This window comes from Euprymna scolopes, chromosome 26 (genome assembly GCF_053919585.1).
Source record: "Euprymna scolopes isolate OS-2025 chromosome 26, ASM5391958v1, whole genome shotgun sequence".
Classification (NCBI taxonomy): domain Eukaryota; kingdom Metazoa; phylum Mollusca; class Cephalopoda; order Sepiida; family Sepiolidae; genus Euprymna; species Euprymna scolopes.
Window position 1 is genome coordinate 53,320,192 of NC_136507.1, and position 14,754 is coordinate 53,334,945.

At 32.2% G+C, this 14,754-nt stretch overlaps 2 protein-coding genes across 3 annotated transcripts in view; one reads left to right on the forward strand and one right to left on the reverse strand.

The window, feature by feature from the left end:
• LOC145248055 (tyrosine-protein phosphatase non-receptor type 13-like) overlaps positions 1-14,754 on the reverse strand; it is a 277,255-nt gene that overhangs the window by 169,307 nt on the left and 93,194 nt on the right. The window lies entirely within an intron of this gene.
• LOC145248049 (general transcription factor II-I repeat domain-containing protein 2-like) lies at positions 3,146-7,119 on the forward strand. Its single transcript, XM_080109784.1, has 2 exons — positions 3,146-3,803; positions 5,063-7,119. The coding sequence occupies exon 2, from the start codon at positions 5,082-5,084 to the stop codon at positions 6,936-6,938; it is 1,857 nt and encodes a 618-aa protein (XP_079965910.1). The 5' UTR covers positions 3,146-3,803; positions 5,063-5,081; the 3' UTR covers positions 6,939-7,119.

The window sequence follows — 14,754 nt, forward strand, 5'->3', positions numbered from 1 at the left end:
TACTTGAAAGTACTTGGTACTCAAGAAGTGCAGTGGAATTACAGGTAGGCTGAGAGAAACGCAGTTTTTGCGCCAGAAGTGTAAAACAATGAAGATGGATGAGAAGTCAAATATGGAGACAGTATATTTGGAGGACGATATTGAAGTTGTTCAGAAGTTTTGTTTCCTTGGTAGCATAAGGGCACAAAGAAAAACTCGTGCTAACGTGAATGTAAAAGTTAGAAATGGATGGAGTAAGTTCGAGCAACTTCTGCCACGGAAAACTAGTAGGGCATTGCCACTGTTGACCAAGAGAAGAGTTTATGAACCATGTATGATGATGATGATGATGATGATGATGATGATGTATGAAAGTGAAGCCTGACCAATGAAGGTTGAGGACATGTGTTGCATGGAGAGAAATGATATGAGAATGATATAATGGATGTGTAATGTGAGTCTTAAAGACAAGTTTAGATCTGATGACCCTAGAGGAAGATTAAATCTAGACAGCATATTTAAAGCATGTATGAGAGAGCTTGAGTTGATGTAAAAGAGTTGAGGTGGCAGAATTAGTTAGCAGGGGAAGTCCAAGGAAGACATATGAGGAAGTGATAAAGATGGATTTGAGAGAAGGAGGGATAAATAAAGACCTGGCCAGAGATTGGTTAGTTTGGAAGTCGATTTTTAAGTCGTCCAACACATGCCAGCAGGTAAAGGATGTTAAACTGAATGAGATGATGATGATGATGACGACGACAACAACAGTGATGATGACACAATTAATGTGAAGGCAAAAGAGTCTATAATGTTTGGGTTTCTGTTGAAGATATGAGACCTCCAAAGGCTCCATTCTTTGAAACAACAAATTAGTACATGGTTGAGGTTTTTCTAAATATTAAGTGTAATATTATTCATAGAAATATAAAAACAAAAATGATATAGAAGGAAGACTCTTAGGATAAGAGAATGTTATTTTAGGGAACTATGAATTCAGACAAAATTGCGTGTGTGTGTGTGTGTGCGCGTGTGTGTGTGTGTGTGTGTGTGTGATAATAATGTGTCATAACATAAATGTGTGTTTGTTATAAGGATGTGTAATTTAAGATCAGTGTGTGTGTGTGTGTGTGTGTATGTGTGTGTATAAAAACTGATTTGAAAGCGCAGTAAAAATATAATTATAAAAATATTCTTACCGCTCAATGCGTGACTTCATTACTTTTTAGCTTCCGTATGGACACACAAAGACATGCATGCATATATGGCCACAGGTATACAATGAAATTGTCCTTAAAAGTTGTGCCCTCTGCTCCTCACACAGAAAGATGTTTGTATGGACACTGGTGTGTATACAAAAGCGTATATACAAACATACATACATGCAAGTGTTTACAAAAATGCACATACATATGTGTGATCATATACAAAAGCCTATACACACATGCATACATGAGTTTATACAAAAATGCATGTGTACAAGCACATATAAAGAGACACATGTACACATACCTGACCATATGCAAAACCGCACATACCTACATATATACAAAGAATACTCTTGCAGATATAATCATGACAGACCTAAGAAAATGCTGTTTCAAACAGAAGCATGACAGACCAAAGGAAAAAAAATATTTCAAATTTATGCATGACTGACTAAAGAAAATGCTATTTATTTTATCGTAAACATGACAGAGAAAATTCTTATTTCTTTTAATACTGTGGTCACCAGTTATCAAGGCCAAGAGCTACTCAGGGATAAAGGGTAATGAGATGAATTGCTAACCGAGAGATGAGGAACACTATGGGAGTACTAACATTGCTTAATGGTATGAACTGCATTTTATTACTCAGGGAGTGGTTTATCACAAGATTTTCTTGACATTGGATTTGAAGACGCCAAAGTTGTAATCATAAGGAAAGTAGTCCCACGGTAGTGTATCGTTCCACAAGTGAAAAGTTTTGCAAAGAAACACTAACCATGGAAATTCCACTTGATACTAGGCACAGGGAGAGAGAAAGCTTTTTTCATTGAGGTAGAAAAACGAATTTTTGCTTTGAATGTCTTACAAGAAAGAATCACATATTGGAGCTCTGACGAGTACCTTGCATGGAAATAATTTGAGCATGAGAGACCATAGAGGAAATTCTATTTTAAACTTAAGCATGACAGATCAGCAGAGATGTTATTTCAAATTTAACCTTAACAAACTGATAAAATGCAAATGGTGTTTATTTCTCTCCCACAGTGGGAAATGTGGCACAAGGGTTGGAAAGTAGGATTGAAAAGTCAGCGACCCCAAGGAGGAGCACTCTGATCTGCAAAAATGCCTAGACAGCCCCTTAAGCAGTCCCTTATATGGGCACTTTAAATGATTAATAATAAACTAACACATTCTCAAAGAAAGAAGGCAACGCCTGGGAGGGTGGATCTCCTAGAACTGTACAGAACCAGCACCATACTGCGATCAACAGGAGAAAAGACTATTATAAAAATGGTCTAGACCAGGGGTCGGCAACCTACGGCACGCGTGCCACAGGTGGCACGCCAAGCAATTCTAATGGCACGCCGAGCCTCCAAATCTTTTAAACTTCATACAGCCAAAAGGAAACAGTTCTCCTTGGAATTATGAGGATATCTGCGATCTCTTGCGTACTCTTGCCACCTAAGTGCATGCCCACAACAAGAAAACGCGTTTTATTTTTGTCCGTGCGAACCGTAGGCGTTAGATGCTCCATGCTCGTTCAAAGTATGTTCTGTCAGATACTATAATTTTGAAATGCGTTTTGAATTGAGTCTGGTGACTCAGTCTCACCGACCCAGATGAAATACAACGTAGCGTGAGAGAGTTGCAAATGTAAAATTTAGTCAAAAATCATAATAAAAAAATCTAATAAATATATAAAAAGTAACTTATCAGACGAAAATAAATGACCATTAAGTAAATGAATGATTCCTCTACAAAAATCAACAATAAAAATAATCAAGAATTCATAAATTTGGAAATTAAAGCAATATTTTCAGAGATAGGTTGATAAAATCCGCCCAAAATTTCAACGAATCGCCGGAAGTTTTGTTTACATCAGCAGCAGCGCTGACATTTGAAATCTACGGATGCCTTGAAGTGTATATAAAATTTAACTTGAAATGATAAAAAGTGTATATGTAAACCAAAAAATCTTTTGACTATGATTATCTTAATTAAAATAAAACACTTACCAGTGATAATAACAACACGTGTAACATGGAGTTTATTTGTTTTTGTTTAAATTTATTTTAATATTTATACAAATAAAAAAACAATGCCGGAAAAAAAGTTAAGAAAAGTATATAAATTTTTATTTGTAATTATAAAACTTTTGTTTTTAGCTTTTTATTATTATTTAAGTTTTGTAATGAAACTAAGTATATGCTACCATATTCAAAATATGATAAACCTTATTAGGAAACAAATTATTTTTTGGTAGTCATTTTTTTTTCAATATCTGTCTGGCTGTCTGTCTGTCGTTCGTTTAGCAGAAAGAGAGAGAAAGAGTGAGAAATGATTATAATGTTCTGGAACAATATGTAAAACCCCTCCTTTTTTCACACTAAATGACACTATTTACCATCCCTTGTGAAGAGACGATGACTGGCAATGGGTCATTTTGGGGTTAAAGCTTACCAAAACAAAACAAACTTCCATTTTTGTTATCTCCCTATACTGTAACTCTCTAACTTACCACTTACCCTTTCTTTCACTAAGCTTGTCATAAATCTGTCATCAGCTCTAAGAGAGATTAAAAACACGTGGACTCTATTTGAAAAAAGGAGAATGTTTGTTGTGAGTACTTTAAGCTTTAAATAATGATTATAAATAGAAGGGATAACTTTCAGTTTATATTTTTTTTTTGTTTTTAAATATTTTTACATGTTTTTTTTTTTTCGTAACATTTACTAAGTGTTCCGATACAGATAAAATAGCTATTTTAGCAGATCTTCGAAAGAGCAAATTTAATTTTAAGGGAAAGACTAAAGAAACTTTAATTTTTTTAGCATGATAAAAATAAAAAAATTACACAGCTCATAAATCTTTTTTAAAAAATAAAAGAATGTACATATTTTAAACTTTAGCGTTTATTTTCAAAATGAAGGGATAAAGGTTTTAAAAAAAACAACACATTATTTTATTCATTTTTTTATGATCTTTAAATAAAGATATAAATTAGAGTGTTCCGAGACGAATTTTTAATAGAAATTCATACTTTCATACTTTTAGACAGAGGGGGGGTAAAAATAAATAAAAGAAGTATGAAAATGAATTTTTCAGAAAATAATTTTATTTCCATTCGAAAGAGCGTAGAATTTTACATAAAATCTGAAAAAATGAAAAGGATTTGATGAATAGAAAAAAAATTATCGATTTTTAAAATCATAGAAAATTTTCAAGAATTTACAAATTTACAAATTGAAATTGAAACTATTACGTGAAAACGCTCACGCGCAGTAAGGAAGCTTTGACTTTTTTGTGATATTTTTTACGATAAAATTAATTATATGAGATTTTATTTTAAAAAGTTTTACTTTTCTTTAAGAAAAATCTTTCCTAAACACAATGAGCTAAAAAAATTTTGAAAATTATTAGTTTTAAACATTTTATTTGCTGTTTGAAATTGAGGGGTGTTAAATTTAGGAAGGGTGCTAGAGTTACAGAATTGTTCAGTGGTCAGAATATGAATACAAGATAAGGTATAATTGCCTTTCAAATTCTTGAAATTGTACTTTTAATTTTCAAGCTCGTAACTGGGATTAGAAGAGATGAGCAATTTCGATCATCTTCATACTAAACAAAATGGTATGATTGGAGGAATACGTGGATGAAATATTTTTTTTAAATTGTGAATGCCACGCACGAATAGGATCCTAGCTCGAGCTAATCAAAACCTTTAGACTTTTTCTGGGACACCCTGTACATAATTTTTCTCCACAATTTTTATTAAAATGTATCCTGGTTCTCCCACAGCAAAGGCAAGAATAATTTGTTTGGTATTTTATATATATCATAATTGATGTTTACGTAATTAGGCCTATTTATATTTTCAGAATACCCCTGCTGTTAGATATGACTGAAAAGAAAAGAAAACTTGATCATCGCCCATTTCAAGACAATTGGACAATAGAATATGGATTTGTGGAACAAAAGGATCGTGCTGTTTGTGCTTTCTGTTGCGAAAGTGTTGTGTGTCGCACATCTAGTGTACAAAGGCACTTTCAAACCAAACATCAATCTAAGTTTAAAACTTCAGAAGAAAAAGGTGAAGCCATCAAAAAAGCTATTTCTGGTTTCAAAAAACAAACTGTTATTTTGAGCCAAGCTGTTGGAATGAAGAGTAAAGCTACTGAATGTAGTTACAAAATAGCCCAGTGTGTGGCTTTAAATGGTAAACCTTTTACAGATGGTGAATACATCAAAGAAGCTTTTTTGAGTGGTGCTGAAGTTTTGTTTCGTGATTTAAAAAATAAGGACATTATACTCTCTCGAATTAGAGAAATACCAGTCTCTGCAAGATCAGTTGAGAGGCGCATATCTGACTTGGCTGAAAATGTGACAACTAAGCAAACAACTGGATTAAAGCAATCCCTTGTATTTAGTGTCGCTCTTGATGAAAGCACCGATGTAAACGATGCGTTTCGCCTAGCAGTGGTTGCAAGATATCTCGAGAATAATCACATTTATGAGGAGTTGTGTTGTTTATTACCCCTTCATGATACAACCAAAGCAGAAGATATTTTGTGTGCATTTACTGGTTATTTTTCTAAACAAGACATTAACTTGAACAAATTATTCTGCGTAACAACCGATGGTGCTGCTGCAATGGTTGGCAAGAAGAAAGGATTTGTAAAACTTCTGGAAAATCATGTTGGACGCAAACTGTTAAGTTTTCATTGTATTATACATCAGGAGGGCTTATGTGCAAAGACCTCGTCTTTGGATTTGGTCTCTGTGATGAAAACTGTTGTTGAGATAATCAACTTTCTTATTTCTCGCTCTTCATTGGTTCACAGGCAATTCAAATCGCTTCTACAAGAAGTTGAGTGTGAATATGGAGATCTTCTGTTATACAACAATGTTCGCTGGCTTAGTCGAGGCAAAGTTTTAGCTAGATTTGTTTGTTGTCTTGAGGCTATTAAGATGTTTCTTGATGAAAAACAGAAACGATTCCCTCAGCTGAATGATGAAAGCTGGTTGTTGAAGTTGATGTTTATGACCGACATAAACACACATTTGAATGAGCTTAATTTGAAATTACAAGGACAGGGACAAACAGTCCTTGATCTTTTCAGCTATTGGAAAGCGTTTACAATGAAACTTGACATTTTTACCCGTGACATCAACATCAAAGCATTTAAGTACTTTCCAAATGTGAAAAATCATGCAAATCAATTCGAAGTGAACACAGATGAGCTTCAGGAGTACGTGAAAGCACTCAAAGCAGAATTCGAAAAACGAAGCCAGGACTTCTACATTCATGGATCCTTATTTTCATATCTGATTAAGCCCGACATGCTTGATTTGACAAATGCCCAACTGGAACTTTTTAGCTGGATGGACATTGATGATTTTGAAATGCAACAGATTGAATTTAGGTCTTCAGAAATATGGACATTAAAATTTGCTGAACTAAGAAAGTCTCTGGAAGATGAAAATTTTGAAAAGTCTGGTGCTATTCTGAACTGTTGGATCTCCCTCCCAAGCTCATTCATCTGTTTGAAGAAAATTGCTTTTGCTCTTCTCTCAGCTTTTGGTTCAACTTATTCTTGTGAGCAAATTTTCTCTCACATGAAAGCAGTGTTGTCTCCACGTCGAAGTCGTCTAACACCTGAACATTCAGAAAACTGTGTTAAGCTCAAAGTTACAAAGTATGTTCCCGACATTGAGGAATTGGCAAAGACCATGCAAGGACAAGGGTCCCATTAATAATAAAAACTTTTCAGAAACAGTTTTTTCACATTATTTATAAACTTTGACATTATTATATATTTTATGAAATAAATATAGAGAACAGGTATATTGACCTTGATCGTTATAAATAATAAATGTTGGCACGCTGAATAATTTGAAACCCTAAGTCGGCACACGCTAAACAAAAGGTTGCCGACCCCTGGTCTAGACTGTTGATTTTGGTGCCAAGGTAAAAATATGTGCAAAGATGCTTGTATTTAGATCTATACTTTTAATCCTATTAAAAAAACAACTACTTTGATTCACTCCAAACAAGGCAAACTGACACAAAAACATGTGATAGGAATCAGACGTGTGGAGAGGTTGATCTACAGGGTTCTTCACAAAAGAAAACAGAAAAGTTAGCATGATTAATTTACATGTTTGCATATTGATCTATTAAAAACAAAAAATAGTTGTTAACAGATGAACTTGTTGCAAATGTTAGATTAGGTTTTTAATGGATTAGTAATGAGAGCTGAAGAAAGGCAAAAGGTTAAAAGAGGGATGTGTCATTGTCAGTATTAAAGTGCATTTTTCGTATTTTTAAACTCAGACCCAAATAACATTTAAACTGTGCCAGTATTAAGTTACGAGCATACCTATTGGTCAATGAGGGATACGTCTCAGTGTGGTGGAGTTATTTGCCCTTTTTGTCTGCACACTGTGCATTTTTCCATTTGGATTAGTTTTGCATTTCATTTGTGTTTGTACGCAACTTTATTTACTAGCGACCCCATCGCTGCCACCTAAAGTTACCTAAATAAACATGTATTACACAAAAACATTTGAAGGTATGAAGAGACTTTATTCCCAGGTGTACAAACAAACAAAATGTTAAACCGATAAAAAAAATAGAAGAATGCACACCGAGCAGACGATAAAGGAGAATGACTCTGGCATACTCAGAGTTATTCTTCTTTGACTAATGAGTATGTTCGTAGCTTAATACTAGCACAGCTTAAATTTTATTTGGGTCTTATTTTGAAAATGCGAATAGATCACTATATGTTAGACTAATTTGATTTATTATTTATTATTATTATTTAGTATTTCAGACTGGTTGGGATTCAGGAAAGCTGGAGAAAAAGAAAACGTTAAAGGCTATTATGTTCTTATGTTTTTAAACAAGAACAGATATTCTAAAGATATGTCTTTTCAATATGTACGTTTACAGATGAAAATTTTCACAGGTTGGTGTAAAATTTTTTGACAGTTTATAAAAAGGGCATTTTAAAACCATTGTAATTTATTTCATGCATATTGTTATTACTTAAAACATATCACCGTGATTAATTTATAACTTTTTTTTTTTTCAGATTATTAAAGCATTATTCATCTTGCTCAGCAATATTATCACCCATGTTGACCATCAACAAAAAATGAGTCATCTTCCATCGTGATAATGCTCGCCCTCACACAACACTATTGACTAAAGATCTCCGAGAAGAATTTGTTTGGGGAATCTTACCATATTCTGCATATTCTCCTGACCTGACTGCCTCGGATTATCATTTATTTTGAAAATTACAAAATCATTTAGATGGTCTTAGGTTAACATAATGAGAGCAGATTGAAGATGAGTTAGATTCAAATTTCACATCAAAATTTAAAGAATTTTAAAAGCGAGGCATCTATAAGCTCGTTGGCAGATGAAATCAAGTTATAGAGAGTAAAAGTCGTTATTGTTATGAATAAAGATTTTCAAAAACAAAGTTTTTTTCGTTTGCAAGAGGAAATCTTAAATTGTCTATAACTTTTGAACCGACTTGATATTTAAAACTTAAACATGACAGATCGACATATCAAAGACCTGCTGAAATGACATAGCTTCGGATAGATATGGGTGAACATATTTAAAAATGAAACGAGTTTAGCAATGAGAATGTTATTTAGAATGTAAGCATGGCAGACTCGATGACGGAGAGAATTTCTTGAATGTGCGAGATTGCATATAATGAGGTACGCATACGTTTTAAGTATTTTACATTGGAAAAGGAAAGCCGTTAGACTATATGTCCGAGAACGCTTTAATTGTATATTTTCTCATGTCTAAGCATATCTGAATAGAAGTCATTAATATGCTTATATAGACATAATCCAGACAGACGCACATGTATATCTCCAAGGAAGAAATGCTATTTGTTTTGTAATATAACCCATTAGTCTGTCGGAAAGGAATCCTGTCACTGTTAAAATCAACACCAATTAAAACAAATTGAACTATTTATAACTCATTTTAAACTTCTCCCTCTCTTCTCGACCTGCAGCTTTATATATTCTAGCCAATCAGAAAGAAGTCACGTGGGTTCATTGTAAAGTTTGTTGTTCATACATTTGCAAGCTTCATTCACTTGCAATTAGATGTTTGGAATGTACCGTTCTGCCAAATGCTAAACATGCACATCTCTCTCCCTCTCTCTCTCTCTCTCTCTCATATATATATATATATATATATATATATATATATATATATATATATATATATATATATATATATATATATATATATATATTTCTCTGCATAGATTTTACTCATAAACTAATGAATTAAGCATGATGAATTATGGAATGTATATTCTAGGTAATGTGGTCAGTAATGTGTCCAAATTGTTTTGTTTTTAAACTTCACTATTTAGGAAATATACATTTCAATTTCTCTTTTCACTTAAAAAAAAAGCAAACTTTTAAATTAGACAAAATACAAAAAAAAAAAAAAAAAAAAAAAAAAAAGAGAAAAGAACTTCTCTATATTAAAATTTTAAGCTATAAAATGCAATAACATTTTTGACCGGGCTGATGCATGCCTGCAAAAGCAACAATTATATGCACGTTCAGGGTGGGGACAAACTCCTAAACTACTTGAAATATTATGAATTATGGATATATTTTAGACCATATGGTGTATAACACGACATATTTTTTTTGTAAACTTTAGCATTTAGGGGGATAGTGGCCCCTTTCTATGTTTATGAAAATGTGAGCTTTTGCATATATTTTCTATTCTTTATGTATATCCATTTTTTAAAGCTAGAAGTTTTATGTTTGTTAAGATATAACAGCAGAGCATATATAATAAATAACAATTTTTCTAGATTCCAAATTCCAAGATTTTATTCATCTTAATAATAATTTTCCATAAAACAAACATTTTGGTACATTTTATAAATCTGCTATGTTCTTGGGGAACAACGGATATTTCCTCAGTCAACTCATCAGAAAAAAACCCCAAAAAACAGAAAGTTCTCAGAAACGGAGAGTGTACATTCATTTATATATAAATATATATAAATAAGAAGTTTTCTTCTACCTATCCTACACTTTGATCTTAGCTAAAAGACCAAGGAACTATAAAAAAAATGTTTTCGTGACATTTAAAATGAATAGAATGAAAAAAAAACAAACTTGATTTAATCTATTACTGTATCATTTTTTAAAGGATGCAAATAATGTAGTATCAGTTCTGTTGTCATAAGTCCTTCTTCCCAGGAATTACTCCTTCCTTTTTAAGATATTTTATTTGGAGGAAGGGCTAATATAGTGTATGTTCTGTTGTAATGTACCATGATACCATCTTCCCAGGGATTACTTTCTTCGTTTTTGGAGAAAGGGGGTAGTGTTTTATTTTGTTTTCATAATCCTAAGAAGCATTGACTCTTCTTTTTTTCTTGGAGGGGAACAATGTTCGTTCGTCATATCATCCACTCGGCCACTACCTTCTCCTCCTTTTGGGATCAGTGTATTATAGTGTTTGTTCTCTATAACATCTTCCAGCTTAGCAAAAATATGTGAGCAGACGGAGCATGTTTTTGTTAGTATATAAAATTACCATTCTTCTTCAAGTCGTCCTGATCCTACCATAGAAGATATATTTTGTTAAATAAACACAAAGTTGTTGATCATATAAGCAACATTTAAAGAGATATACCCGCTGTCTGGATACTATTTTAGGCACAAAAGTTTCATAGATCCAAGATTCTCTTTATCTCTTTTGGTGAGTGGGAGGACTGAGAAGACTTCCACGATGCCCTTTTGAAGAAGAGAGAGGTTAGTTGTGTGCTTGCGCATGCGTGATGAAGCATCCATAGACACCAATCCTGATTGGTGGAAAGAATATTTTGTTCGACAGACCCTGGGTTTGTTTAGGGCAAGGTTACCTTAGCGCCACACTGACCATCTTTGTTTCTCTCATTGACATTAATAGTACAAGAAAAGGAGAGGGTAGAAACACTGCATGTACTTATGCATCTAGAACACAAGACCGGACATTGTTAGTCGATATGTCAGTCTGGGTCTCTGAAATTTTGAGGTGATGGGGAGGGCACTTATGGCTCTCAGTGTAAGAGAAAAAACATGTTTCTAGAGCACGTGGCCTTCATACCATTGGTAGTGGCAGAGAAAGTTCTTACTATAATTATCATTATTATTTTTGGCATAATTGAATGCCTTAAAAATTCGGTATACCTTCTTTACAGGTTTTTAATGTTTTTTTTTAAATTTGAATTAATTTTCAATAATAAGATTTTTCTACACACACTTTGTAAAAAATATGTAATCAGAATATATATATATATATATATATATATATATATATATATATATATATATATATATATATATATAAACTAATGTTTTTCTAAATTGCTACAATTAAATAAGCTCAATAAAAACGAATTTACACTTTAGATCATATATATTGATAGTGAACATTTCAAAGCCACAGATTTATTTATTTGACATTCATGTTGTTTTATTGTTGATATATTACGTCTTATACGTGTTTTATTGAATGGTAGAAATTCACCAAACAAATCTTCAAATACATATATAAGTTCCTAGGAAAAATATACCGTTTATATATATATATATATATATATATATATATATATATATATATATATATATATATATATATATGTTGCGCGCGCGTGTGTGTGTGTGTGTGTGTGTGTGTGTGTGTGTGTGTATCTATGGTTACATCGAGCTGCCGCTTATAAGTGTCTAATCTAATATTTTTATTTGTTATTTTTAATTTTTAATTTTTATTTTGTTAAATCCCTACCACCCTCTCTATAAATGTATTAAGTGGATTGCTACTACCACCACCTCTGGTTTTTTGAGGGTCGAAGCCCGATCTTTTCTTTTCTTTTTTTCAGTATCAAAAATGTAATTGTCTGATTTAGATGCTTGAAAATACCATAAGGTTGAAATAAATTATTGCATCGACAATTATGTAATTTCCGTGTTATATTTTTTATTTTATATATATATATATATATATATATATATATATATATATATATATATATATAATTTACTCACATAAAATTAATATACGAAAGTATAGATTTATGCGTAAGCTTTAAGTATTTACTTCAAAAGTGCTCAATACGTAGGTAGAGCTAGTTAGTAATTTATAAAATATATATGGCGATTAAGCTACACTGAATATTCGGCGTTTCATCCACTCTAGGACTCCTCAGGCTTATGCGCATAGGCCTGAGAAGTCCTAGAGTGGATGAAACGCCGAATATTCAGTGTAGCTTAATTGCCATATATATTTTATAAATTACTATATATATATATATATATATATATATATATATATATATATATATATATATATATATATCCACACAAGTTTTCACATTTAATTTAACATGGAGCGACTATTCCTTTTTAAAAGAATTAGAACTTTGAAAGAATTTATATTTGTGAATATTATAGTCATGAAAGTCTTCAAAACATTACTTAAATCGTCAATAGTTTTCGAATCTTAACATTGATATGACTAAATATAAGAAACACATGTCAGAGTTGTTATATATACATATATATGTGATGCTAGACCGTTTGCACTCACACACACACACACACACACACACACACACACACACACACACACACACACACACACACACACACACACACACACACACACACACACACCAGTGGTATAGTTTAACTCGTTTCCCTCGTAGGAGGAAGTTTCGTGTAAATATCAAATTTACAAGCGATTCCCAGTCGCATGTATATCCCATTAAGAGAGATGACAACGTAAGATTTTTGCATTCCTTACAAGGAGGTGTCAACAATTTTCTTACATACAGCGCCTGGTATTCTCAAATGGTCACCCATCTGGTACTGACCAGAATTAACTTTGCTGAATTTCGGTGATCTAATGAGAACCGATGTGTCAACGTGATTACGTCGTATACATACATACATATTATATATATATATATATATATATATATATATACACACATATAAAGATAAATATTATCTTTATATCAAAAATAGAGATAATAAAAAGTTCAATATATTAGAGCAACAAAAAGCTAAAAAAAAAAATGTAAAAGAACAGATCAACAGAAAGTTTAATATAACTTCGCTATTTTAAAATAATATTTCGTCCATAAACATGGAAAAAAATCTTTCTCATTAATTCATATAAATATTCACATTTTATATACAAATTTATTTAGCTTATTTATTTAGATCATAAAGAAAGGAAAAGAAGGTAATCCATCGGTTTCTACCTGTAATTTAGAAATAGGTAGCAACTTGTTGAAAATCAAGTTTCTTCCTCTTAAGAAAAAGACATTTGGACACAAATGCTAAAAATTTGTTCAGGAAAAATCAAACAGAACTATTTGTTCTATTAAGATGAACGCAACTATTGAATTAAAAACAATAATAGTTAATTAAGAAAAGCTCCCTTTTCCAAACCAATATGCAAATTAGTTAATCTTGGGACTAATTAATACATTAGCAGTATATAAAAATGATAGTGCATCTTTTGTGTGGAGTGACTTAACTTGATATATAGCATTTTGACTATATCGTTAAGGCAAGAAATTGGACAACTTTCGCATTTATTTATTTGGACGTCTATAGAGAACAAGGATGTGGTACTTGAGTTTCTGGTAAACGAAAGATCAGAAGATAAAAAATTGCATAATGTTTATAAGAGAAATGTGAAAAGGAAAAGAAAAGAGGGTGGAATAGCATGACCATTTCGGAGAGAGAGAGAGAGAGAGAGAGAGAGAGAGAGAGAGAGGGCAAAAATATGCGTAAAACTTTTTTTTATAATTTATTTTTATTTCACAGAAATGTATTTTTCCCTTCCTTTACTATATATTTTTTTGGTATGCGTGTTTTTGTCGAATGCGTCGAGAAATTAATGGTAAGCGGTTGTTGCAATAACGCAAATTCACTTGCAAAGGTTATCGAAAGAGGCGGAGAGTACTGGAAATCTCGGGAGACTTGTTATCACTCAGACTCCAGAGAATGCCATAAATTGTTCTGAAAGCGAAATCTTTGTTGATGGTCTGTGTGCCTACTCATAATGCATAAAAAAAAAAAAAAAAAAAAAAAAAAATAATAATAATAATAACCCTTTTGTAGAATTGAAGCAGAATGGTTATTACTTCCCAGAGATGGCAGGTAGGAATGAAACTATATATACATTAGAAAAAAAAAATACCTAAGGAAAAATGGTAATTTGCAGGCATGGAGAACAAATAGAAAAGAAAGAAGCTTTTTTTTCTTTTGTTTTTTTTCTTTATTTATTTAAAGAAAATGTTTTTTCATCCTTCCTTGCTAAAGTAACAACACCCCAATGATACCCAGGTCTCATATTTCACAGAACAGCGAAAAGCAGCTCAGAGATTTCGTTTTCAGATTGTCAAACCTCTTCTGATATTTTTCTTCCAAACAGAGATTGTAGGATAAGATAAACCAGCCACCCCACCTCTTTCTCCCTCCGAAGACACCCAAACCATCTTCT

Excerpts from the sequence above, each read along its gene's own strand:
- LOC145248049 (XM_080109784.1), top strand. The coding sequence starts at position 5,082 with ATGACTGAAAAGAAAAGAAAACTTGATCATCGCCCATTTCAAGACAAT.